Source organism: Apteryx mantelli, chromosome 10, assembly GCF_036417845.1.
Source record: "Apteryx mantelli isolate bAptMan1 chromosome 10, bAptMan1.hap1, whole genome shotgun sequence".
Classification (NCBI taxonomy): domain Eukaryota; kingdom Metazoa; phylum Chordata; class Aves; order Apterygiformes; family Apterygidae; genus Apteryx; species Apteryx mantelli.
In genome coordinates, this window is record NC_089987.1 from 21,164,432 (window position 1) to 21,191,285 (window position 26,854).

General features: G+C 40.4%; 1 protein-coding gene and 1 long non-coding RNA gene across 3 annotated transcripts in view; one reads left to right on the top strand and one right to left on the bottom strand.

The window, feature by feature from the left end:
* Positions 1-26,854, top strand: part of SMPD3 (sphingomyelin phosphodiesterase 3) — a 42,202-nt gene that overhangs the window by 5,832 nt on the left and 9,516 nt on the right. Inside the window, exons 2-3 of the mRNA XM_013941040.2 lie at positions 13,480-13,555; positions 22,456-22,611. Of these exons, the coding sequence (XP_013796494.1) occupies positions 13,480-13,555; positions 22,456-22,611 (232 nt within the window). The remainder of the gene's footprint in view (positions 1-13,479; positions 13,556-22,455; positions 22,612-26,854) is intronic.
* LOC106483185 (uncharacterized) overlaps positions 10,048-26,854 on the bottom strand; it is a 40,892-nt gene continuing 24,085 nt past the window's right edge. For both annotated transcript variants that reach the window (XR_010885301.1, XR_010885302.1), the window contains exons 3-7: positions 26,003-26,132; positions 25,537-25,649; positions 14,876-14,974; positions 13,540-13,664; positions 10,048-10,857 (exon numbers count right to left, since the gene is read on the bottom strand). This is a non-coding gene — a long non-coding RNA (uncharacterized lncRNA). The remainder of the gene's footprint in view (positions 10,858-13,539; positions 13,665-14,875; positions 14,975-25,536; positions 25,650-26,002; positions 26,133-26,854) is intronic.

Genomic DNA, 26,854 nt, shown 5'->3' on the forward strand with positions numbered 1-26,854 from the left:
TTCTAGCATAGGATTTCACGTTAATTTAAAATGTCTAAGAAAAGAACCCTGGAGTCTGCTTGGTAGGTTTTATATGTCCTGTTATCTCGTAGTGCCGCTGTGCTCCAGATAGAGGAGGGAAGCGTGGCTGACACTGATGCTGTCCCTGTGCCTGCGTTCCTGGCTAATAAGCTAGCTTGTACGTAACTGTACCTAACAGGATGCAGATTACAGTGTCCTCAGGTACTCTGCAGCTTTTGATTTGACACATACATAATTCTAATTCACCATATTTCTGATGAATTTAAAGGGAGTTTTAAAATACATGTCCCTTTCAGAAACTGGATAACAAATTTCCAGTCAAATCAAGGTTTGCAAGGTATCAATGAGGGCTGATCAGGCAATGCATCACCTGTTTTCAATTCACTAGCAGGTTTTAAAACAAAATCTTAACGTTCCTCTTCAGACGGGTGTATTAGTATGTATCAATATCCTTAGTTATATTGCCTTTCAGGGGGGCTGGATAAGTTTTGGACAGTAGCGTAATGAAACCAGACAGCTCCCCCTTAAACCTGAACTCAACCTGATGATTTACTGAGTTGGAGAGCTTGTCCATATTTTTCTAGATGTATTAATCTAGTAAAACCTGTCACCTTTGCTGACAAATTTTGCCATTCTCTTATCCTTAAATTGTAATGGCTTTACTGCTAGCTTAAATCTAAGCATTTCAAGACATGTAAGTGCGTGGCTGGCGTACGGAGGTCAGTGACAGAGATACCAGTCTCAAAATGGCTATTAGCTGAAGACAGTTTTTGGAGCGATTTCCTTCCCACTGAGCCTGAGATGCATGGAAGTACTTTGAGAGGAAGGCAGTTCTTCCTAGAATCCTTGGTAAGGGACTTTTGTATTCTTTAGCAACTGCCAAAAGAGAGAGGTTTAGCAAAAATAAGAATTCTTGCTTAAAGCACAGTGTTTGAATGTAGAGCAAATGCAAAACCACAGTCTGATGTGGGAACTTTGAACAGCTATTAATACTCTAACACAAAAACTGTAGGACTCAAAAAGGAAAAATTATAAGTCTTGTGCTCTTTGCTAAATTTCTGAAAGAACTTGTGTTTAATATTAATTCCTAAGCTTATTAAAGGATTTACTTTTCAAATTCTCTGAAAATTAATGCTGTTCTCAGAAAGTAAGTACAGTAATTGTGCAGAGAATATGCTGCTATTCGTTGTTTTAAAGGAAACCTAGCAACCTTTTCTTTGGGTACAAAGCTAAACTTGTTCTCAGCGAAAGAGCTGATATGGTCAGGACAGAACACGCAGTAGCTCTGATTGCAAAACTGCTTTGAAGCACAATTTTTGCTATTTGTTACTTCCTAAATGCCTGCTTTATAGGACGAAATGAGAGTTCCGGAATTACCCTGAGTGATTCTCTCTCTCTTTTTTTTTTTTTTTCGTATTACTGATGAAAATATATTTTGCTTGGGTAATTTAAGCTGTCTTTACTGTCCCATACCAGCTTTTCTGGGGAGAATTCAGTAGCTCTGTGGAATAACAAGTGGTGTGGCTGCAGGTGACGGGGCGGTAACTTCTGCTGTGCACTTGCACGATGTATTGAAGGGAAGCTTTTTTGCCTAAGGCATTTGGCCAGGTGATTGTGGAAATTTCTTGTTTCTTTATTTGCCCAGGACACTGACCTTACTGTTGCATTTGTCCAAACCTCATTTGAATTTCTTGAATCCTCCATTTTCCCTGAATTCCAGCAGTTTCACTATAATAGTATTTTTAGTATTCTTCTTTAAATAAATATAGGTACCCACTTGCTCTTTCTCTTCATTCCTCCTTCTATAGCATCCTTTCAGTAGCTCTGAGCCACTTCTGTGCTTCTTCTCTATAGACATTTGACTTTACATATTCTCACCATATTTTGAAACTTTGAGGACCGGAGAGGTAATCATCCTGGAGAAACCCCGCATCTCCTGCGAGCGCCGGGCTGAGCGTCAGCAGCGGTGGGAAGTACGCACCTCTCTGGCACTACTAAAGCAGTAGTAGAAAGGGGGCTGCCTGTTTTCTGACCCCAGGGAAAGATTATCTAGGGATTTCAGTGGTTGGATTTTCTTTTCCTTGATCAGGTCTCCCATATCTACAGTTATCCCAAGATGTGTACAAGAAATGTCTAGTGCTGTTCATGAATTTGTTTAAACAACTCTAAAGCTTTACCATTTAAGTCAGGGGGGTAACCTAAACATTTTCCATATGTTCACTTTCTGCTATAAAATTTTAATGTAAGAATTGGATGGAGTCCAATAAACTGGCTGAGATTTTTTTTTCTTTTTTGAAAAAGGCAGCTCTCTCCATGAAACTGCACTGTGTTCCTTCACTTTGATAGAATTAATTTTATTAATCAGGATCTTTTTCTCCTTTCCTAATGGGGACAAACTAAAACTGTTGTGCTGTATGAAATACAGGTTTGAGAGATTGTGAGCTGTGGGCTTTATCTGTTTCAGAAGAGGAAGAGCCCTTCGTTCATGCACCAGTTTACAGCCAAACACTTTTCCTCACACATAAACTTAAAGAAGCTTTGCCTGATAACCGCTTCTCTAAATTCATGGAACAATAACTGTTGTCACGTGGTAGGTGGGGAAAAAATAGGATTCTGAAGTAATCACAAGTGCAAATGTGGCTAGAAAGCATTGCAGAGTACCAACGAGAATTTTGAGCTGATCTCAATGACATTTTTGAACTTTTATTTATTTAATATGCTTAAATAATATATTTATAATAAGAAATCAGTAATTAGCTAACAAATCTTCTTTAGAAGCTGTTATGTATCCCTGAAGGCAAAAGACAGAGCCATCAAAGTACTAAAGTAAGATTTTCTAGTGATCTTTTATGGTGTGTCTAAGCTAACCAAAAAATATTACAAGGGAGGCAATATACAGAAATAAAATACATCTTTCTTGGAAGTTACCACTAATCTCAGTCATGTCTGTGGGACAGGAATTTTGAATTGTCAATGTGAGCGGTTGCAAATTTTCCTTGGCAGCATCTGCCAAGGACTTGGGAATTAGGACTTGGGTGCGCAGTTTGACTGGCTATTCCAGTTAGTTTCTTGGTGCTAACTTTCCTGTTAGCCTCGGAAAATAGCTGAAACAGAGGGGGAAAAAAAGTTCAGGAGTGTTTGATACAATTTGAGAGATTACAGAAAAATCATACTCCAAAGAAAGACAGAAACTATACTGCCCATTTCTCTTTTCTTTCACTCTGTTACGTGCTCATTTTACCCCTGTGCAGGATGCCGGTGCCGACGTTCCTGCAGCAGCTGAAAGGGGAAGGCGCAACCCGGGCGCTGTACCAGCGAGCTTCGGAGCGTCCCACCATGAGGTTTAGGCTGGGAGCAAGTGGGGAGGGATTGTTTAATCGAGGTGTTTAGTTGCTTCGTCTGCAGTAATTCATAGTTAAATCTCATGCTCTGTGTTTTTATGGGGCTTCCCTTCAACTTAAATAATTTTGGCTATGTAGAATAAGGTGAATCTTTCTGTGGCAGCAAGGCACTATCACATCTACTGTGAAGTCTGTTCCTGTGCCCTGCTCCCTATTCCCTGTTGGGGGGAGAGGGAGAGAGTATTTCTAAGACTAACAGGATCTCCAGGCCCCTGTTCCACGTGACGTTCTTCTGAAATGCAGTGTTGATGGATGTGGGTCTTCTGTGTGCTTTTGGTTTTAAGGAGAGAGTTGTTTTTTTTCTTTTTTTTTCCACAGAGCATGCAAGTGTGCTTTGCAGTTTGGGTAGTTTTTCTTCATAGCACAAGCATCATTAGCTTGTTTTTTGTCATGGCAGTAAGCAAATTTGCCACAGTGCTATGTAATTTGGAGACATACCTTCTTCAAAAGAATAATGCAGGAGTCAGTAGTACAGTTCATATTTATTCTAATGACAAACTTGGCACCTTAATGGTCAACTAAGCTGATGGAATGAGTGGTTTGGTTCATTTACAGTCCAAAATCTGATTAAATTGTAATGGCGGAAGCTAGAGTTATTCCGAGTAACATCCCATCTCCCTGAAGGATTCTTAATGTTGCGTTTAGATTATTCAACTTTTCCAGCCTCGGGTTTATTGGCTGCCTGCAGGCTGTGAGGTGACGCAGTCTGGGAGCTGTTTCGCCAGGAATCTGCCAAAACTTTAGCTCCCTTCTGCTTTGCACACCTGGATTTGCTTCCTGGGCAGAAGGAAGAGGCAATGGCATACGCTTGGGTCTTGCCCTGACAAATGGCCCAGTATGTGGCTAAAGCATGCAACTGGACGCAAGAGCTGTAACATGTTCCCAGATCCCAGAGTTTGGACATAACCATTTTGACTTGTGAATTGTTCTTATTTGACTCTTATTTACAAGAAAATAGAGTAAGTATCATAGTACTAACTCATGCCAACAGTTTGAGCCCGAAAGGCACAGTGCTTATTTAGTGGAGAGTTTAGGTAGGGTTTATTTGTTTTTGTTTATTTGGTTTTATAATATTTTTCTCACACTGAATCATAGATTTATAACCTATAAATAGAGGAGGGAACCATTCTGTCCTAGTCTGGCCTTCCAAAAACCATCTGTAGCATGTCCTTTTTAGACCATCCTATGTCAAGCTAAAAGAGTCAGTGATTCGTGTATCCACCACAGTCCTTGACACATCATTCTAATGTCTGGTTAAAACATCTAACTAATTCTTGTCTGAATTTCTGTAGTGTAGCATAAATTTCAAGTATTGGATCCTATTTTCTACTTTAGTCTGATGGATTGGAAAGAAAGCTATTAAACTTTTCTTCTCCATGTAGGCATTTATACCCCGTGATCAAGTTACCCGTGATAAACAAGCAGATCGAGCTCCTGGAGTCATTCACAGCAATGTGTATTTTTAATCCTGGTACTCTTGAAATGCATCTCTGAACCCTGTCCAGTACCTTAACATCCTTTGTGAATAGCGGGCAATGGAACGAGACACAATTCTGGTAACACCCCTAGCAAAAGCAAAATTTCCTATTGCTTCCCAGACTGCACGAGGCGTTGTGACTGCAAGCGACCTCTGGCAGCGTTTGATTAATTATTCCATCTGCTCCCAAAGTCCCTTTTAGACTCGCTGTTTCCTCGCATCCCCCATGTTTAAGTACGGCTTACGGTCCTTGTTTGGAAATATGACATTGCATTTGACCCTATTAAAATTCTTAATGTTTGCTTGTGCCTGGCTTACTCAGCAGACAGGATCGCTGCGTGTGAGTGACCTGTTCTCTTCATTAGCTACTTGTCCCAGTCTCTTTGTCTTCTGCTAACTTAACTAATAGTGATTTTGTTTTCTTCTAGTTCATTGGTAAATATGTTAAGTAGCACAAGGACAAGAAACAGTTCCTGCAAAGGCCTGCTGGATACTGGCTTGCTCCCCAATGGCTTAGAATTACAGTATCATTCTCGGACATCTCTGAAAGCCAGTTTTTAGTTTCATATATACCATGCTGACTTTGTGTCCTTCCAAGTTCTTTACCAGATTGTTTGTTTTGTATAAAATGGAGTATCTTACAGAAATTTAAATATAGTACCACTAATAGCATAATTGCCCAGGCTTGTAAGCTCATCAAGAAAAGATTTCTGGGTAGTTTGAGAAGACCTGCTTTCCATAAGCCTTTGTTGATTCGGTTTAATTATATTACTTTCCTTTAATTTTTCATTAATTTAATTCTGTGTCAGCCAGCCGGTGATTCTGCGGGGGTAGGTGTTGGGCTGCCTGAGAGCCGGAAGATGGAGCTGGAGTGGAAGAGTGCGTCCCGCCAGAGGACTCCGCCAGGAGCCAGGCAGCGGGCGGCAGCCTTCCCGCCGGGCTGCGCGGAGGGCTGGAGGCATGCGCCGGTTCCTGCCTCGCACAAGCGTCCTTGTGCAGTTGTCTGTAACCAGGGTGCCCGTGAGACAGGCTGCTTCTCGGTAATACTGCCCCAGATTCTAATCTTGGACTGGTTTTTGATCAAAAAGATATAAAAGTATTAAGAGTTAGTTTTATTCCAGCAAAACATAAGGCTAAAATCTCAAATAAAGTGGGAGAACTCACAAAAGGGAAAGCGAAAGAACAGCACAAATTCTGCATTTCTGATGGCAGCAGGATTTTTCTTTAACTGTCCTCCAGAGCTGCTCAGCCGTATCCCTGCTGGCTGGGCAAAGGCAAGGCCTCGCACGGGAGCGGTGCCTCTTCTCAGTGCCCTGCCCCGGGTTTAGCCGGGGGAGAGTTGGGGGAAGATTTCTCATCTCTTGTTCTAGACCTCTACTTTTCTCAAACTTGGCGTGTGTTAAAGATCTCCAGTCTCCCTCCGCTCACCTTTTCTCTTTCTTGTTGAGTTTTAACCTGACCTCTCTGGTGGTTATCCAGTAGCAGTGCCGCTCTGGTGACTCAGCTCTTCACGCCAAACACGACAGCGAGGATTTAACCCTCCTCAGTCCTGACTTTCTGAATGCCCCCTTCTAAAAATAACTTAGAGCGAGCGGACCCCCTCCCGTGGGCAGGCATAACGGGAGCTGGTGTGCTTATGTTCTGTACTCCAAGTCAGCAAAGTCAACCCAACTTAAGTGGCCTCCCTGCTGATCACAATATTTTGTGACTATTACAGCACTTAACACTTTTAATAGAAACAGTAATTACATAAACAATATGTTAGCCTAACAATATGCTAGGCTCACAGTTTATTTAGTTTGTGAGGAGTCCCCGCAAGCAGGATCTGTCGGATGGATCTGCTTAACTGTTCTGCTCGAGCCAGTCCTACCTTTCTGCCAGTTTAAGGTTTCGTCGTCTCAGTGACCTGTACTGACCTGAGTTAGCCCCCAAATGGTTCCTCCTCCTTCCTGAGACTTTAGCTTGCTCCCAGTGTTACAATTGTCACTCAAGAGCAACAGCCAAGAGGGCTCTGGTGGACAAGAGAGTGGATGCAAATAATCTAGACCTAATGGTTTCTAAAATACAATCTTTTGCTTTCTTCCCAAAACACAGGACAAAAATGCGTACTGAACACTCCTGCTTTTTCCGTTGTTACTGTCAGCTGTAGCCCTTCCGTGCAGTATTCACCCAATGCAGTTGTTACGGTTCAATGTGTTAACATATACAGTATGGTTCATCTTACTCTCCCTTCTTCTGCTGGTGTAAATTTTCCTTTGATCCCATTTCTACCTGTTTATTTCTTTTTTGTACAAAACCTCGCTTTCCGTTTGTATTTATTACTATAAGATTTCTTTTTTGCCTTAGTTTAATGATTTTTGCTCTTCCCACACACCACGGATGTTTTGGCTTGACTTTATTCTGTTTGGACATGGCAAAAGCCAGTCCTGATCATCCGCACGTCCTGTTCAGGCACTGGTTCTACTTTACCAGGTTAACAAGAGCCCTCCACATTGGAGGGTATAATGGGGAGTTAAGAAATTGTCTACCTTATTTAGGATTTTTTAGACTGGCTACCTCCCAGAAATGCGAAGCTTCTAGAAAATGTCACTAAAGTTTAAGTTTCCCTCTTAACAAACCTTTGGTTTTGCCTACACATTACTGGTCCGTGTTTGAGAGTCTGGTTATATGGTTCTTTAGTTGAGTGTGATTTCTCAGGTATGGCCCAACCCAAATTTTTAAACACTGAAGAACATTTCTTTCCAAATAGCTGATCATTTATTAACAAGTCAATGACATGTTTGAAGCTGGTTTCTAAGCTTGTATTGAAATACCCCAGGTATTTATGTACCATTTCCCTGTTTCTTTGTTTAAGTATCTGTTGGTGCTTTTTTGACGTCTAGATACGATAGAACTGTTTTGCACTACTGGGACGGATGTATATAAATATAAACTGTTAAAGACAAGGTGTTTGTCATGTTTGCGGCTTTGTATGCTTATTATACTAGAGTATGGTAAACACGGGATGTGCGAGATTTTCCAGTTAGCTCAGAAAATTCCCATGATAGCAAGTAATGTGATTGAATTTAGAGTTATTTCTTTCACTCTAGCTCTAAAATTTCAACTGTTACTGCTCATTACCTTTTTTTCCTGCTTGTCAACAAGAATCTTCATTTTGCTGTGAGCCTTGTTGGCTTGATCTCATTCATGAACACCGTTTATTACTTGATACCAGTCTAACTGGAGGACACAATACCGCGTAGTCTGTATTAGACAAGATTTTGCTACAGAAGTGGGGAGAACAGTGAAGTGCTTAAGGAATATACACTATTTTGCAAAATACAGTACTCTATCAGCACAGTATCTCCAATATATTCCACTAATGTGTGGTGTAAGGTGAGGGGGTCTCTTTTAATAAGAAGTACTTGACTTCAGTGTCCTTTGAATGAAAATAACAATTCAGAGCTGTCAGTTTTTCACTTATTTACCTTTGTCCTCTGGATGTGAACTATACAAATATGGAGCAGTAGAAACTGAGGTTTTGATTTCCAGACAGAAATACCGCCTTAGGCCTTCTCCTTTACGGAAGAAAGCCTCTTTTCACCCCAATGACATTTTCGACAGCCAACAAGATGTAGTAGTTTGGTGGTGTAACAGGGATCAGAATCTGCTCCTAACTCTTAGACTTCCAAACGTTTGACTGATTTGATTACTTAACCTTTGCAAATGGGGTGCGAATTGGAATATATTTTGCATGTTTCAGCATAATGCTGAAAAATATTAATTTTGTTTCTGTCAACGTAGAATTACATAATTAGGACATTTTATTAAACCATGAGTATGTTCTCTCAGTTTCAGTTTTACCTCTAGATAATAGCAGAGTTTAACAGGATACTACATACAATTTTTTTTTTGGGGGGGGGGTAATGATAATCCTATTTTAGAAGGCAGGAAACTTATAAATATATTTAGATATTAGTGTATTATAAATTTCTATAGGCATAGAAAAGTGGTCCATGACACACCTAAAAAGCATGATGATTTTGGAAACCAGTATCTGGAGCAGTTTCTTATAGAAGTGTAATTCAATGAATCTGTTTCGCTGCTGACCTCCTAACATCCAACAGTTGCGGTGAACTTCAGCTTATGATGAACTAGCCGTTCTGGCTTGCTTGCTTGCGCCTATTTTCTTTGTAAATATGGAGTTAAGAGTTTCTTCTGTATTAAGCAGTAAGCATCAGAAATATGTTATGCTGGCGAAGTGCTGCCCATACAAATAGTTTGGGGGAAGCGGAGTCTTTCTGCCCAGAGCCGCGTTGCGGGCGGAAGTGGCGGCTCGGGCCGGGCTCCTGCAGGCAGGGCTGCGCAGCGAGCTGAGCCGAGCCGAGCCGGCCCGACCCGCTGCCGGCACCGCAGTGCGCCCAGCCCTGCGAGCGCGGCGGGCTGAAAGGAGCGGCAGCGTTTGGCCACGCACAGCAGCGGGGTTTGTGCGGAATTACAGGGCTTGTGATACTCAGGAGGTCAAATAGTTTCCCTGTCTGCACATCTCATGCTGCTTGCCCATCTGTGAAATATCAAATTAGACTGAATAATCAGGTTTTGCTTACTATTTTATTTCAGATCATATTTAATAGCCTACTGCTTCTGTTGTAGCTTGGAATTGACTTGACAGCATCAAGGATGTTTATTTTTTCTCCTGGTAGTTGTGACAAATATTTTCCTCCATCGTAACCATTAAGAGGCTCAAAAGGCCTCTGCTAGATAGTTTACATTAATACAGCCACTTAAAAAAATGAAAATATCAAAAGTTGGAGGAAATATGGAATCTGGGAGAAGAGCTGCTTTGGATGTACGTCCATGCTGGCACTTTCCACTGAAATTCTGATTATGTTAATGTCTTAGGCTCTCACTTTGGTGCTTTTTTTTTTTTTTAAGAAGGTATAAAAGCACCGTTCCACCCTCCCCTCAGGGGTGCGCAAAGCAGCCGCAGTTCCTAGCGACCGGACGTGGGGCTCTGCCTCCCGGTGGGGCGGCCCCGGGGGCGCTGGCTGTGCCCCCCACAGCCAGAGCCAGTGGCATCAGTCTGTCTTCTGGGCCGTTTCCTGCAATTCTTTGAGAGCTCTAGATGCCAAGCCACTTTCAGTACAAATATGTACACACACACGCACACCGTATGATTTGTATTTATTTGTGATTAATGGGTGTGAGTGTGAGCCTGTGTTTAAACTGGTTTATGAATACGAGGCCTTGTCAGGCACTCCAGTAAGGCTGCGTAGGAAATTCTAAAGCAAATCTGCGTTGCCTTCTCTTTCTCAGCTGACTATAAATTACAGTCTGATGTTCAGCTTTTAGTCTTAAATCTTTTATGTTTTTTGGACAGTGAAAATGATTCCATCTGCTTTAGGCAATACAAGGACGGTAAGAAGCACATTCTTGCTGTAAGACAGAAAACTCTGTGCAGTGTTGTCTTTTCAGCATGGTTATGGTAGATGGCATTGCAAGATGTACAACGTGCGTGTTTTCTCTCCTCAGCAGCAGGCATTGCAAATTTGTAAATTGGTGGAGACTTACAATATACAGTTTTTGGTGTTGAAGTGAAAATCTCATTTTGAGTTATGTAAGCTTGGAAAATATAATTCATGTATTCACCTGCTTGCCTTAGATAGTAGAGGATTTAAATTAATGGTGTCTCACTTTTCTATTGGAACTGCATATGCTGCATAAGAAAGCAGAGAGGACACTCTGTAAATTCACTTATGACACTGTAATACATTCAGCCTGAGGCAGCCCGAGGGTGGAAGCAAGAGGCCCTTAGCCAGGCTCCTGCAGCAGTCAGTAACAGCCATCCGGCAGGTCGTCAAACCCTTTGAGCCTTTGCTAGCAATCTTGTGAGCTCAGGAGGATCCTCTGGCTTGGGGTAGATCGGCAAGTGATGCGCGTATTTTCTCTGTCTTCCTCTCCCTTCAGCCTCCCTGTTAACTGTATGGGAACAGCAATAGGAACACCATCAATATCCATCTGGAAAACTGTCTAAAAGAGGGCTGAACAGACGGAGTGCAGAGTAACACAAGATGGTTACTACATAGTCCTTCTAGCTGGAACAAAAAATGAAAGTTAACAAGGCACTGCTGAGTACAAATGACTTCTAAATTCACTTACTGCAGAGCCTCCTTTCCAGTTTTAAAATGAATCAGATGTTTCTTGGATAGCTGAAAAACAAGAAAACCAACCAAACTGGCAGAATTCTGTCTGTATAAAATGCAGTCTTGCTTTTTATTTAAAGGTGTCGGGTGAAATTTGAGCCTAGCTTCATGAAGCAGAGTCATACAAGAGTCATCAGCACATCTGTGGTTTTGTTTTCTGAGCCCTAGATAAAACTCTCCTCCGTGGGCATTTCCTTAGTAGTCTGTGCAGCATGTTACTGTAACGTTGTCAACAAGAAAACCAGGCACTCAAACCAGTTTCCTGCCTCAATCATTTAAGACCAACTACTGGTCCTCAAATCACTGGGGATTTTGATTTCAGGGAGTATATCTTTTAGTACGTTAATTTCTGTATTGAATTCTAAACCTTTCACACTTCTCAAGTGATGTTTTGTGGTACATTTCTTTTAGCTTCCATCTCTTCTGAGGGGCATGTATTCCCTTGCAGACAGCTGGCAGAACTTAAGTAGAAAACTGCTCTAGGAAGATTGCAAACCTCGCATATCCCTGTCTCCTCTGTGGTAACAGGATGATGTAATGTGCTCACGCTGCATGTATCCTCCGCTGAGTGTTATTTAGATTTACTGTTGGTGACAATTTCCCAACTTAAGTGGGATTCAACTGATCTTAGCCATCTAAAAGTGAGGTGTCTGGTCTCAGGTAGGTGTCTTGGCTCTTTTTATAGTCAGTGGAGAAAAATGGGCCCTTCTCAAGGACAAATCATCACACTGCTATACCGGTTTTTATTTTAGAGGGGTGAATCACTGTCTGTAAAGGTCTGTCTTATATTGATTATGGAGGAACTAAAAGGACTCAAGTTGGAACATGGGAAATTCCAGTGAGAGACTCTAATTAAGTAAGAGGTGATCAAATATTGCAACAGGGGCCTAGAGAGGTTGTGAAATCTCCATCCTTGTAGATAATACAAAATTTGACTAGACAAGGTCCTGAGCAACCTGATCTAATTGGACCTGTCTTGAGCAGGGGTTTAGACTAGGTGACCTCTAGAGGTCCTTTTCAACTTTATTCTGTGGTGCTCTGACTCACTTAGATCGTGTGCCTTACGTTAGAGACATGGGGGTCAGTTCTACCCTAAATGTGCTTGTGTTTAATGTCCTTGCAGTAGTAGGGAGATTGCATCACCCTGCCAAAAACTTCCCAGGTACTTTGGTGGGAGGCGTGCAGAACGACGACGGGATGGACGCTCCCCGTCAGGGGGATGTGCCACGTGTTCCCACCTTGGTTTACAGTACTGGGCTCAGTCTATGTTTCTGTAATAGAAAATGCTTCTGCAAGAACAAACTAAAAACAATCTTTATACCTCCCTGACCATGATCATAAAATATGAGGGACGTGGTCATCTTAATAATTGGGGGGGGGGGGGTACGGTTCCCTTTTTTTCCTTTTTTTTTTTTTTTTTAATTTTTAGTTCATCACCATTGCTATGCAGCTGCATAAGACCTTAACTGCCAAAAGCTTAAATAAAATCAAAACCCTAAAGCAGAATTTGATTCTAATTTGCTTTTGTGTCCACCAGCAAATCTGTTCTGAAAAGGCAACAGTGAGGCATTATACTACATCGTGTTTATAGCAGCATGTGTAGACATTCAAGTGTGATTCTCAATGGGCTTCCCTGGAAGCCCTGCCTCTTCTGTGCCATCCATAAGAGCAGGGGGCGCATGTCGTATTTTAATCTGGATGACAGACATGGAGGCTGCTGCTGTGAAATCATGCAGCTGAAGATCATAAACACTTCACTGGCATGCAGCAAAAATCCCTAACACCTCTTCTGAATAATTTAAAACCTCTATCAAAATCCAAAACCTGCAAGGGAATAGAGTAAACATCGTCAAAACCAATATTCATTGCATGTTTTTCTGTTTTTTGCTTTTGTTTTTTTCCCCCCAGAGTCGCTTGGCATTTTTTTCTTCTGCATTATAGTCTTACACAGAAACCTAGAATTAGACTGCTCAAAATACTAGCATCATATGGCACTTCAGCATGGGTCTGTAATCTTGCATATGAACAAGAAGAGCTGGGATGAAAAAAGGGTGCAAAACAACTGGGGACAGACAACCAGTGGGACTGGGAGGAGCAAGAGAGTCAAATTTGTGTGTGTTACAGTTCAACATGGAACTTTTGAAGTTACAGTTCAACGTGGAATCTTTGAAGTAGTGGTGATCAGGAAGGAGTTAGCGTATTAACAAGCCCATGGGACACCGGTAAGCCAAAGCGTGGTGACAGGGTGTCTCTTGAGTTGTGTGTTTAAAACGGAGCTAGGTGGAAAGAATGGCCCAAAAGGCCAAAACGGTGCCCAAAGGCTGCACAGTAGGGGTTGACAGTGGAGTTGTATGAGCTCTCCTATTAATGACCTTTTTATTTCTTCCTTCCCTTCCAGGTGCAAGTGGGAAGTACACCTCAGGACCAAAGAATTGTGGGATACATTTCCTGTACTCACTTGCAAGCTATTGCAGGTATTGTCCTGATTTGCTTCTTTTCACTTTTTCTAAGTCTCTGCTGGGGCTCCTGTGCCCACGTAGCAAGCGTTGCTCCTCCCGTATTGCTGACAAAGTGCAGGGTGTGCTGCAAATAGCCATGAAATAGAAGGGCAAGAAGGGTAGGCAGATATATCACAAATCTGCACTTTTTCAGTCTCACAGTAATTAAGCATTATAAGAAACAGGAAAAAAACTTTGAGAACTCTTCTTCCCTTTGGTCCCTCTTAACTAAATAGCGTTACTTTAGCAAATACACTACTACCATCATTAGTCATATCCTAAAAGAATAAATGTCAACAGCATTTATCAACCCATACTATGAATGTCACCACATAATCTAAAATGTCTCTGTATGTAACTAGGGAATTATCAGAAGAAACAAGTTGGGACAGTTTTTCCATTAGAAATCAGTGGCAGAAATAAGCCCAAATTATCTGACCTGCCAATTTCATACATAAATTCTTAGCAAGTTAATATGCTCATTTAAAATTTTTGTTGGTCATGTTTTAAAAATAGTTCCACTATTGTATTTACTACAGCATGAAGCAGCACATGCTCTGTATGCTTTATTTCATGACATAATATTTTCCAAAATGCCTTTAAACAAGCTAAATAAAATACAAAAAACTCTTAGAAAAGTCTGGAAGATTTTGTTTTGTTTTAAATTTTCACTGAATTATCTTTAAAAAGAATGCAGAAATATTCCCTAATAGCACATTTCTGTGTCTGTGAGATGTGTGGATTCCACCACTTACCACAATAAGGCTGGAATACCATATTAGCTCTCTATCTGTCAGGTTGTGGCTAGGCCTGTTCCTCCTCAAATATCTTAGGAACTTTTATGACCTTGTTTTTATGATAGTATCTCAACACTTAGCTCTCCTTTTAACATTAGTCCTCAGAACGAGACTGAGTGAAGAAGGCCACTATAGAAGAGTAGCCTTATCTCCATTTTACAGACCAGGTCTGGGAAGGTAGGGAAGGGAAAAGTTAGTAACATAGTGGTTTCATTTTATTTTATTTCATTTTTCAATGTTCTCATGCACACATGAGAACACTGACTCAAGGAATTTTTCCATTTTAGCTGCTGGCCTGAGCACTCATTAATTAAAATTGACAAATAGTTGAAATTTGTATGCATGTGTATGGAAAATTTTCCATACATCTCCTCTCTCTTTTGTATCAGAAGTATCAGTTCTAGACTTTCAGTAGATGTTTTAATAAAGTAAAAGGCAAACCTACAAACCTTTACTTCTGTATAAGATCAGAATTTAATTTAGACAGAGGTGTGTATACCTTTAGTATTACTTGTGGCTATGATTCTTGTGTTCACGATAGCTGGAGCCCAGAATATAGCCCTCGTAGACTGCTTGAAGACAGCATGAACGCTGCAGGCTAAGGCAAGACAGAAACGTATTATAAATGTTAGAACTTTGAGCCTGGGCTCCACAGCATGTCGAGGTTAACCCAGGCAGACAACTAGCATACGTGTTACTTTGTCAGTGCCTCAGTTACAGGGAGACAGACTTTGGAACAAAACTGCCAGTCCTTCAAGTACATTAGAGAGACTGGATAGTTTTAAAAAAGATTCATGGATTTTTCAGCTACATTTTAACAATGTAATATCCTATATTTTTAACTCTGGAATTATGCTAACATACTGTGAGATGGCCATTGAGGAGCTGAGATTTGTTGCTGTTCTAGTTTAGGTTATAAACCTCTGGTTTTAGTCCTGTTCCTTTTTACTACCTAGTCATGTATTCTCAGCTAGTCTTTGATAACCACACTGTGAAGTACATAAAATATTAAGGAGGAAGGGAAATAATGTTCTATTCTCAAAGTCAGTCCAAAGCTTCTCCAAGGGTAAAACACAACCTTTCATTTTCCTACTTATATTCTTGCTTCACATTTTTAGGCTTCTCTAGTTCAAGCTACATTCAAATAGAGAAGACATGGACTTAAGAGTCTAAATGTGCTTTGATAAATCATATTAGTTTATGTAATGAAATGGAAAACTAAAGTTCATAACAGTTTGGCAGAGCTTTGCTTTCTGATTTGTATCATCTGATTCAAAACATTTCACACATTTTAAAAAATTGTCCAAAAAACAGTTCAACGATATAAAGATGTGGTAAAAACAAGCAGTTTCAAAGGTCAACTGTTTAAATCATCTTGTCACACGTGGCTGAGTGTAATTTGGCTCCCCTTCTAAGATGCACAAACTTGCACTTGATGGTTCTGTAATTACATGAACAGAGAAGGAAGGGATCCAACTGCTTATGGTCAACGAAGAACTGCTTCTGCAAGAGATGTGCTGGCTAAACACTGTTCTGAGCAGTTACTATTTTTTTTAGAGCTGACATGCACCTTCAATAAAATTTTAGAATTAGATGTAAATTACCTGCTTAATTTTGCACCTATTATACAATGTTGCTATGAAGCAGCTCCTCGTTTCCACTGTGGAAATAGCTGCATTTCAGTGATAAATGAAGGGATCCTATAATGAGACTTGAATGTAATTATTTTCCAGGGGGGCGTTAAGTTTATATGGTTCCTTTATGTCTTTCAATTAGTCAGCGATTAATGTTCTGAGCAGGTTTTGCTGCCTGGAATCCATCTACCTCCCAAGTCCCTTTAAGTCATGCCTGTGAGAGACCCCCACAAAACCATCGAAAACGGAGTAAGCCTCAAGCTATTCCAGCCCAGGTCCAGATGACATACCGTGCTGGACACTATCCCCTAAATGCCTTCATGGCTTTTGCTTTTCTTTTTTAAATGGCGGGTAAATCTCAGGTTGCACAAGGCCAAGGAGAGAGTGAGCAGAATTCAACTCAGATTGAGAGGGCTCCCTCAGCGTTTGAAATCCTGACTGTGCCATTCAGGAATATCTCATGTTAAATATCCCCAGGCAGTGACTCTACATATGTTTCTGAAATAGCAAAGCTGGCTTCTCCACACCATGGCAGTCTGTCCTGCCCTTGCCCTGTCCTCAGCTGTGCTAACACAGCTGTTTTAGTGTTGCACTGGACTGGAGAGCTGATCTAGCTGAAAAGCAATCTGGCAGAACAAAAGGGGGGAGCCTTGGGGGGGCTTCTTTTTTTTTAGTCTATCCTGGCCCGTGGGAAGGTCTGTTTTAGAAATGTGTGGTAGGGGTCTGCTTAAGCTGCTGCTGGATCCTTTCGTTGCGACTTGGAAGCCGTGTTTCTTTTTAACTAGGCCTTGCATCGTGCACTTTACATCCCTTTTCTGCTCATCTTACCCAGATTCCCCTGCCTATGTATCCCATAGCCCTTCTCAGTGCTGAGATCCCAGTTTTAAAAACTGCTGGATCTTTTCCTTTCCAGCCCCTGACTAGGCCTGTCAGCTGCTTTATTCAACAACCTTAGTGTTCCTTCTGTTAGCACCTTTCTTCCCTGTAGATAAACCAAACATCCTTCTCATTGTATAGTACCTACCTGCATTTCTAACTAAAGACAGGATTTGACTTGGGCTTTTCCAAACTGAATGAAAAGGGGCAGCTATGATGATCCTATCATGAACAAAGATGCAGTATTTATTGATGCTGGCTGAGGTTTCCCACACTACTACTCTTTCATCCTTCCGTGTAAAATCTGAAGCTGAAGGGAACTTGCAAAGAACTTGAATACGCTGATTGCAGGAACCAGTCACAACACAATTACTTGCATTTTTCCAGACCAGTTATTGAGGGGGAAAAAAGAAAAAAAGAGAAAAGAAACTGCAGAGCAGTTAGTACAAATCTGTATTCTCTGGTTAATCATTGGTGGCAGTCAATCAGATCAGTGAGTCTATCTGAACGCTTAATTGGAGCTGAAGGCTGGAGGAAAGAGACGGTGAACATTATAGTTGTGAGTTACTATCTACCTACAGTGAGCATTATAATTGGGAGTTACTACCTAGTTCCCTTTGCTTCATATTTACAGATGCTATTTCATGTCAGCAATAGGCAGTTTATGAAACGTCTGCTCCACTGATTGTTCTGGATTCAGGTTTGGCTTCTCTACTTAGGTGTCTGATTAGTTCAGTTATCTCCAAAGTTATTATCACTGGGACCTGGTAAAGTCTGAGCCTCACTAACTCTTTTGCTTCTAAATACACAGTGCCTGTTGTGTAGCTGCTGGAAGCTGGATAGCATTAGTTGAATAGTAATCTCAGGAAATAGTTACATTCCAGTTGCATTAAAGGATCCCTTCATCTGACACTGAAATGTAGCTCACTGCATTGCACATACTCCATTTAGTGTGCTGAAGTGTAACTGCTTCTGTGACCTCTAGTGGAGAGAGCCAGAGATGCCCGACTGGGGAAAACCAGAGATGCCAGACTGTCACAGGTTCTATGCTTTTTCTACAAAGAAATAAAAATTGTCTGTTCCTAGAGCTTCGAGGTTCCTATTTTCCTCTAGTCCTGAGGTTATCCAGTGTACAGTGTGGCTACGACCAAAAGCTCAGGATTCTTGCCAAGTGAGATGTATGTCACTGTGTAGTCCAATAATGGCAATGCATGTTACAAGACACATTTCACAGTAACATGTTTTTTGTCTGTCTTTTGTTTTTCTCAAGAGTTTTCCCTTTCTGAGAATTTTACCTTTGTGTATTTCAGTTAAGTGGGTTTGCTGTGTTCTTCACACTGATCTGCTTTGGGTCGCTGCCCATGTTTCCTGTCCTCATAAGTAATTGCTCTATTACTGTATCACTCACCCTAGTGAAGGCATGCTAGATACTTCACAGAAGACACAAACGAAATCTTGACAATTCAGGGATGGAAAGGCCCATCTTAGACATTTAAGCAATTCATATAATCAAGGCTTTGTGGGGAGCAAGATTCCTTACCATGTTCTTGCCAAAAGACACCAGGCTAAAAGTTGGGTCAAAAGGAAAGTACTGGCCTAAGGAGATGAGATAGGATAGAAAGATTCAGATGCTGCAGAAAGATCAGGGTCCAGTACGACCTTCACCGTAAATCTGAATGAGCTGCACCATGAATGAGGGAGCTGGGACTGTTCTGCCTCAAGACGAGAAGGCTCAGGGGGGGACCTTCTTGATGTGTATAAATACCTGAGGGGAGAGTGTAAGGAAGATGGAGGCAGACTATTCTCAGTGGTGCCCAGTGAAAAGATAAGAGGCAGTGGGCACAGACTGAAATACAAGGAATTCCATTTAAACATAAGAAAAAACCTTCTTCCTGTAAGGGTAATTGAAATCTGGAACAGGTTGCCTGGAGAAGTTGTGGAGTCTCCCTCCATGGAGATGTCCAGAACTCAACAGTCCTGGGCAACCTGCTCTAGGTGACCCTGCCTTGAGCAGGGAGGTTGGACTACATGATCTCTAGAGGCCCTTTCCAACCTCAGCCATTCTGTGATTCCATAATTTCGTCCGTATCTTTAGTTAAGCAGAATGCATATGTCGGTCATGCACACGTTTCGTGGTTAGTGTCCCCTGCTCCAGGCTGTAATTTATTCCACGTGACCTATTTCTTGTGCTTTTGTCTAGCTACATCTTAAATGTGGAGTATATCAGTGTGTTTGCTAGCAGCTTTTATTAACATGTGAAGTGCAGTTCTGCACTTTATTTGCACTGTGGTAGCAAGGGATGTTCCCAAGAATATATTAGACTGGATTTCTGTCAAGCTGTGTGATTTGGGTATTAGCTAAAATTGATGTATAGGTAACTAGAAACTGTAGATCAGGGAGTAGTTTCAAAAAGGACCTGTACTAGCTTGTATATTACAGCCCAAATGGTAAAGATTTTTCAGGAATAACTGATGAGTGGAAGAAAAAAATCAGATTATTTGCCAGTGGAATTAAATGTCTAAGGAGATGAGTCAGTGTCAGGATGTACTTAAAGCGCTCTCTCTCGCTGGTCATGTTCTTTTCAATATTTCATTTAATTATTGAGGATTGTATCAAGTCATGTTTAGTTGAACATTTCTGATGCACTTTGTATTTAACTGTTACTACCTCCCCTCCCCACCCCCCCGATATTCTTGAAAATCCAACCCTTCACAGGTTAAGAGTGGTAGGAAAGTGAAGTCGTAATCCCTGAACCTTCTTTCTGTGCGCTAAGGCAGCTAGCGTGCCCCAGAGTTCACATTTTAAAAGTCTACAAAGAGTGCTGATGACAGCTCCAACGAGAGGAGTGACAAACAAGCGAGGAGGAAAAATCGGAAATTAGCCCATTAGACCCAGTGTGGCCTGTTTTAAGAATAAGATGGCTCAGAAGAAAGTGCTGCTGTCAGCCAGCCTGTTGTCAGGATCACCAGTCCTACCTTTGGGTTCTTGCATTCAAATCGTTACGCCTCCTTCTGCAGTTGCAAGATACTGTTAGTATTTACATTATTTCTTTGTTAATCATGTCAATATGAGATAAGCTGAATTCAACCAACAATCTTGTTTAGAAACATCCAGAATTTGAACTTTTGTTGTCTGTTCACTGGTCTATTAACTGGCACATAGCTCCCAGTATTATGATGCTGAATCCACAAGGATGTAGTTTTCTATCCTACTGTAGCATAAAACTAGCATTCAATTTGATTTTTTTTTTCTTTAATCTCCCAGTGAGGTATTAAATGAGGGAAGTTTTACTACTGCTGTCTCAAACTGGTCCCACTGGTGCGGGTAGATGATACTTTCAAGAAGTGCTTCATCCCTTTAAAATTATGTAAAGGATGCTTAAATAGTCTAGGTGAGTAGAAGCCTTTTAAGAAGTACCTGTCTGAAACTTTAACAACCTAAGTAGCATTGAAAATCTGCCTTCATAATCGGTAGGGTATAATCAGTAAACAATAACTCCCCTCTCCTCGTGCTTTATACAGAGATTAGAAGAAGAGAATATGCAATAACTTCTCTTTCCCTTTCTTTCCTGTAAAAAATCAGTACTTTGAAATAACAACTGACTTGCCATAAAAACTTATGAAGAAGCAAAGAAAGTATTTCTTATGTGCAGAGTTAAATATTCACCATCTCCATAGTAAGCGGCCACTGAAAGCAGCTTTAGACATACATACCTATGATGTTTTTGATTTATTTACACCTTTTTAATACCTATCACAAAGTAGTAAGTAAGGTTAATATAAAATTTTAGTCAGAATAAGTGATTTGGGGCTTGCTGCTTTCTCCTGATTGTGGTATGTAAAAACAAATCATTATTTTATTTTGAAGAAAAGTATTGTTGTTCTGACTTGACATTTATCATGCCAAATCTGAAACGAACAAAATTATAATTGTTCATTATTGTAGAGTGAAAACGGAGAAGAAAAGGAAAGGAAGGATGAAATAGTAAACAATTATTTCTAAAACGTGTCTCTGCTTCTTTCCCCTATATCAAGGTTTTTTGGTGTTTTTTTTTAAGCTCTCTTAGAATAATTATGGCAATTAATTTTTTCCTCAGACTTAATGTCACCTAATCTGCTTGAAATTAGGTATGTTTAGTTGCTGTAATTAAAGAGCTGTTTTATATGTCAGGTGACTTCACAAACTAAAAAATATTTAGTAACCAATCAATCTCAACCCTCTCATATTACTCTTACAAAAGTGGGGCACATCCTTAGCATCTGTGGCCCAGTATAACTTCCTGAAACAGGCAAAAGGGATCTGGTTTGTTCTTTCTGAAGTACTGCCTACTTAAATCTATATCGTATATATACCTTTAAAACTATGGAAATACTGCCAGTTTAGGCATTCTTACTTGAACATGAATATAACCCTTCCTCGTGTAGATTACTAAAGCATGAACAAGTTGAACAAGCAAGTTTTTCATTTTTACAAATTAGGAAGCAAAGAAAGAAAAGATCAAGCATTATACCCAAGAACATGCTGCCCAGTTTTGGCATAAGTAGGATTTTAACTCTGAACTCCTAATTATAAATCTATTGCAGACCTTCCTCCGCCTGTGGCCAAGAAGGTCACCATTTTGGTTGGCTGTCTGGGGCGCAGGTGACTTGTCTTTTTATTTCTTCAGAAGTGCCTAGTGTGATTCCAGAAGGAGATACTTAAATCATCAAAAAGCGTGATTCCTAATGAAGTTTAAAATTAACTATGCGCTATATACTTAGTATGCTATTATCCACACCATTGCTTAGCAACTAATATGACTATATTTTATTTCATTAGAGACATAAAATCTATAAATTATTCCAGATGTTTAAACAACTACAATGGAAGTTCACCCATCCGTATTAATTTTTCAACTGCTTGCTTTCAAAACTTTGACTTTTTTGCCAAAGCATTAACAAACACTTTTAATGACTTTATCTGCTCATTCTTTATCATGTATCCCATGGAAAAACACTGGTTAAAGCCACAGAACAAAAGACACTTTCATATGTGTATTGAAAGCTGGATTTTCACCTTGTTTTTTCTAAGTAAGTATTTTTAATATAGTTAATTCTATAAAGCAGATTCCTCCACATGCAGCTAAGGCCACACAAGGCTAACATACAACTTGCATGTCTTGTAAGGCTGACTTCAAGGGCTTAAAACAGTGCATTGGCCTTGTACAGGCTGTACTGCGGTGCATGTGCTAAGTGGTTTACAAAAAGGCGGGGGGCAGGGGGTAGTATTCCTTTAATTTTTTTGCCTGCATCTTCCCCATTAAGGGTTTACCTTTGACGGGTGAGGAAAGAGAAAATGAGATTGGAGTAGCTCTGTGATATTTTGATTTATGTCTTCCTACTTTGCTTTAATCTCTACATCCTCTGAATTAAACAGATGAGATTTGGACCCAGCTCTGCAGAGATATCTAGGATCAACAGGCAGAGCAATGGCCCCGGTGATTTTGCTGGATGCACACAGGCATACAGCATTCTGAGTACCAAACTCTCAAATGAAATCTTATTTCTTGGTATTTCTTTGTTTGCTGCAGGAGATACTACTGTTCGATGTGAGCAACTGGATATGCTTCAAGATTGGCTGTCTGAATTCAGAAAATCTACCTCCTCCTCCAGCACAGCCAATCCAGAGGAGCTGGTGGCTTTTGATGTCATCTGTGGAGATCTCAACTTCGATAACTGCTCCTCTGGTAAGACAAGCTATTCCTTTTCCTGGTATGAACCTACTCTGACAAGTAATGGAGAAGTTCTTGGGTTTTGCCTCTTGTGGGTTATAACAATATATTAAGCTGTGTCTGACTTTTGCAACCATACATAGGGAAAGACTTAATTGCTACCAAAGCCTTTAAAATAGGGACAAGGCTTGAGATGAGCCAGGGAGAGTAACTCACACTTACAAACTCTGCCTAGTTATTAAGCAGGCTGTATTTTAAGGCACAAAGGGCAATACTTTGTGACTTGCAGTAGTAAAAATAAAGAGGGATCCAGTGGTCTAGTTTCACTTGAGTTATTTAGATGTGCTCTGTGACACCTATTGTCTAGAATTTTAGTTACTAATAAAGGAAGTATATGTTACGGGATTTTTGTGGAGGGAAAAAGCAGTAAAATCATGCAGTTAAAACATTGGTAATTCAAATATACATACAGAGGAGACTAATGCTGTGGAGAGAACTTAACACTGCCAAATCAATTATGGAAAAAATGAACTGTGGTGGTGTGATTTTAGATTAAAAAAAAGTGTTTTAATAATTTTTTCCATATTTGGATACTGAGGGCACTATAAAAACAAGTTAACAGGTGGTGAATTTTCAGAGATGTTAGCCTTTTCCAAACACAGATCGTATGCTCTGCTGACAGCTGAACAGCCAGCACAGAGTGCAAAGCACAGTGCTTGTACATCCTCCCCGCCTTCCCCGCCGGGCACAGCTCAGGCATCCAGGAGAGCCGCGCGCTGGCTCTAGGCAAGGGCAACGGACTCTGCTGTTTCAGAGCTGGCAAAAGCGCAGAGGTGCCCTGTGGCTCACCTCCCCCAGGGCGGCCGCGTAAAAGGCCTTTTGCATGACAGGGCCAAACCTGAACCACTGAGATAAGAGCACGAGCTAGGTACAGCGAAAGGAGGGTTTTGTCACAGGGATTTCATCTGTGCTGTGTGTTACCAAGGAGATGTGATGATTACAGATGAGCTCAAATTCAAATTGGGAGTCGGCAATTCAGACGGCTTGAGTTTGTAGATTAACAGTTTGTAGATGATGTGCGTGAACAGTATCTAGTGTGAATTCAGCAGTGTTTCTAAGAAGCCCAGGTAATTTAGCGAGGCTGAGAGCATCAACTCTGCTAAAACCAACCAACCCACAAAAAACAGGCCTTATCTGATCTCAAAATAACTAGTATTATCTAATCTCATGACTTCTATCAGACACTTGAAATGCAACACCTTTCTAAAGTGGGAGAAATGCTTTACCAGGTGGAAAAGACCACCAACCCAAAACACAGCTATTCTGTTGTTCGTTTTTAGCTCATGTATACAAGAAGTAAACTGATCACGACTGTCTGATCCAAAGCAAACTCAGAATGGCCAGAGAGTGAGCTGGCAAGTGCTTTGACTGCTTGAAGAATCCATTATGCACTGTGGAGATGAGTACTAAGTAGTATTGACTACAGAACAGTGTGGTGAAACAAAATTTATTATGATGAAATACAAGGCTAGTAGTGCTAGTGAATTTTTAAGGAAGGAAGGAATAAACCTAGTCAGAAGCAGATCTTCAGCTAGCCAAGTTGCTACGTGGGCAGGTTGGAGAGGTAATTTCAGCCGTCCTGATGAATGGAGACAGAAGCTTGGGGATACTGAATGGACACAACTGCTGCCCTTTGACTGTTCCACGTGTAATATTGTTGGATGGAGTCTCAGATGGATGGAGCGGCCTCGGGCAAAGACGTGCATCAAGGGAATAATCAGTCTGCTGCATACCAAAGAGGAGACTGCCCGGGCAGCTCCTGGCAGCCTGCAGAACATGCGAGTGAGCTGGGCTATGCAGCAGGAGGAGAGAAAGACACGCAAGAGCAAAGCAGTAAGATGGAACATACGGTGAGCATTCTCTGCCCGAGAAGTCTTGGCACTCTGACCGATATCTTGCTCAAGTAGTACAGAATACAGTGTAGTTAGAATGCTATTGTGACTGGTCTTTTTAAGGCAAAAGAAAAAGCAACTATCTGCTTTTGCAAACAATAGTTATAGCCTTTGCAACTATTACGTAAGAGGATTAAAAAGTAGGTTATAAAAATTCCATTTTATTTTTATCATCTCTGTAGCTCATTTACTTTTCTCCCCTTTAAAATTCACTCAGCCTGGAAATTGAAATTAAACTGGCTATTTCATCTTTTTTATTTGTAGATTACTTTGTTTCCTGTGCACTAAGCAAGATTAATGTTTTGTTCTAAAGCTGTCTTCTCCCTTTTTAAATTATGTATTGCTTTACAGAGACATTTGTTAGCATTGCAAAGAACAGAATGTTTTTTACAGTAATTTTTTACAATAATCAGCTTTCTGTATACAGTTTTCTGTATTCTTTCCCATTCCACTGACTGACATAGCAGATGATTTTTTTTTTTTTTTTTTTTTTTTGGACCAGTGACTATCAAGTTTTCAGAGATCTTCAGGCTTATGAGTGATCTTATGCTTAGCATAAATTTTCTGAGACTCAGTTGTCCCCCAGTGTTAGAGAGCATTATCTCAACATTAGTAGAGTGAATCCTCATTTATCAGGACCGCTATTAAAGTTGTCTTTAGCGTCAGGTTGCTGTGGATTGACTCATGTAAAATTCTTGTCTATTTTTAAACCTTAAAGCATAAGATAAAAAGCCTTCTAGTCACATGGGTTAAGTTAATTTTATGAGCTGTGACTTTTAACTATCATTGCCATAGTAGTGAATTAATCATGACAAGACTTTAATCTTGTTCCCTCTTTTTTTTGAGGGAAGTTTTATAGATGTATCCTATAACAAGGGAAAGCTTAGAGAAATGCAAATTGCACAGATTTCATTGTATAGTTTACTATAAACATTAAACAGATCAACTGGCTGTTCAGACAGAAAGCAAAATTCTCTGCATTGCATACCTGGAAAATCTGGGCAAATCAGTCCTCTCATCCTCTGCCAAAGCTCCAAGATACCCTGGTAAATTTATTTTTCAATCTCCTTGTGATTATGAAGATCTTCTCAAGAGCAAGAGCTAGTTGAGGGGGAAAAAAAAGAAAGCTGGAATCATGTAATGAGGCAGATCAGCTGATGTGGATACAGTAACTGAGGGACAGTTGGTTGTATTAATAACTATTAATGACAGGATGGCAAAAGTGCCTACAGCAATGGATGCTTAATACTACTGTACTCCACATTACCATTTGTGTTCCTCTTCCTTGTTAATAGGGAGAGGCTAACAGCTTCATCACTCGGCAAGAACACCATTTTGCAGAAGGAGGTCTGATTTGCTTCCTAAAGTGTGCTTAGCCGCATTCTAAGATAACCAGGTCACGGTTCAAAGTTGTGTTTCCGACTTTAGAGGAGTCTGTTTTCATGCATACTTACATATTCTGTTGCCTTGACAATAGACAGAAACAAATAGCAGCAGCTCCAAGCACAGGTGAATATTCCAGTGATCCCAAGAGAAAACTTGAACTGTTGCTATGAAATGTTGGCACTGTAAAGGGTGGAAGGGCTGCAATGAAGAAAGGAGTTATCAGGATATTGCCAGTCTCTTTGCCATTAAAAAAAAAAAAAGGAATTGTAGCAGTTGCTGTTTTCAGGTTCTGATTGTGCTTATTCCTAGGTATAATGATCGCTATCTTAAACAGTACGTGCAGAAGAACTTGCTTATGTTGTTTATTGCCTGAAATTCAGGATATCTGTTATATTAAATAATCCCAGGACCTAGATGCACTGTACGTCTTTGAATACATAAAGCACAGTACCAAACAGATTAATCTGAAAGCTGAGGCATTATGCTGATTATGTTTAGGACTGCTTTAATGCTACAGATAATATCCCAATGAAATTATCAATTGCCTGTCTTTCTCTTAATTATTATAGTCTGAAAAGCATTCAATGAATTCTTCTGAAGCAAGTAAAGCACAAGCTTTTGTCTTCAAGCTTACTGAGATGTATGTATACACCAGCAAACAGCCATATAAATTGCTATTATGAAGTCAGTTCAATCCTCCATTGTCTGATCTTGACAAATATTTTGTATTAGCGTAAATAATGCAATGAGAATGTGAGGATAAGGAAATACATTAGAAAACCTTCACTTCAGTTTACTGTTAAAAGCTATTGAAAAACGTCTCTCTTAGAAAAACTTTGTAGGAAAGCAGTTATTAGCAAACATTTTGCTGGAATTTCTGGTCAAGACAAGATATTGCTGTGCAGTGAAAGTACCAAACT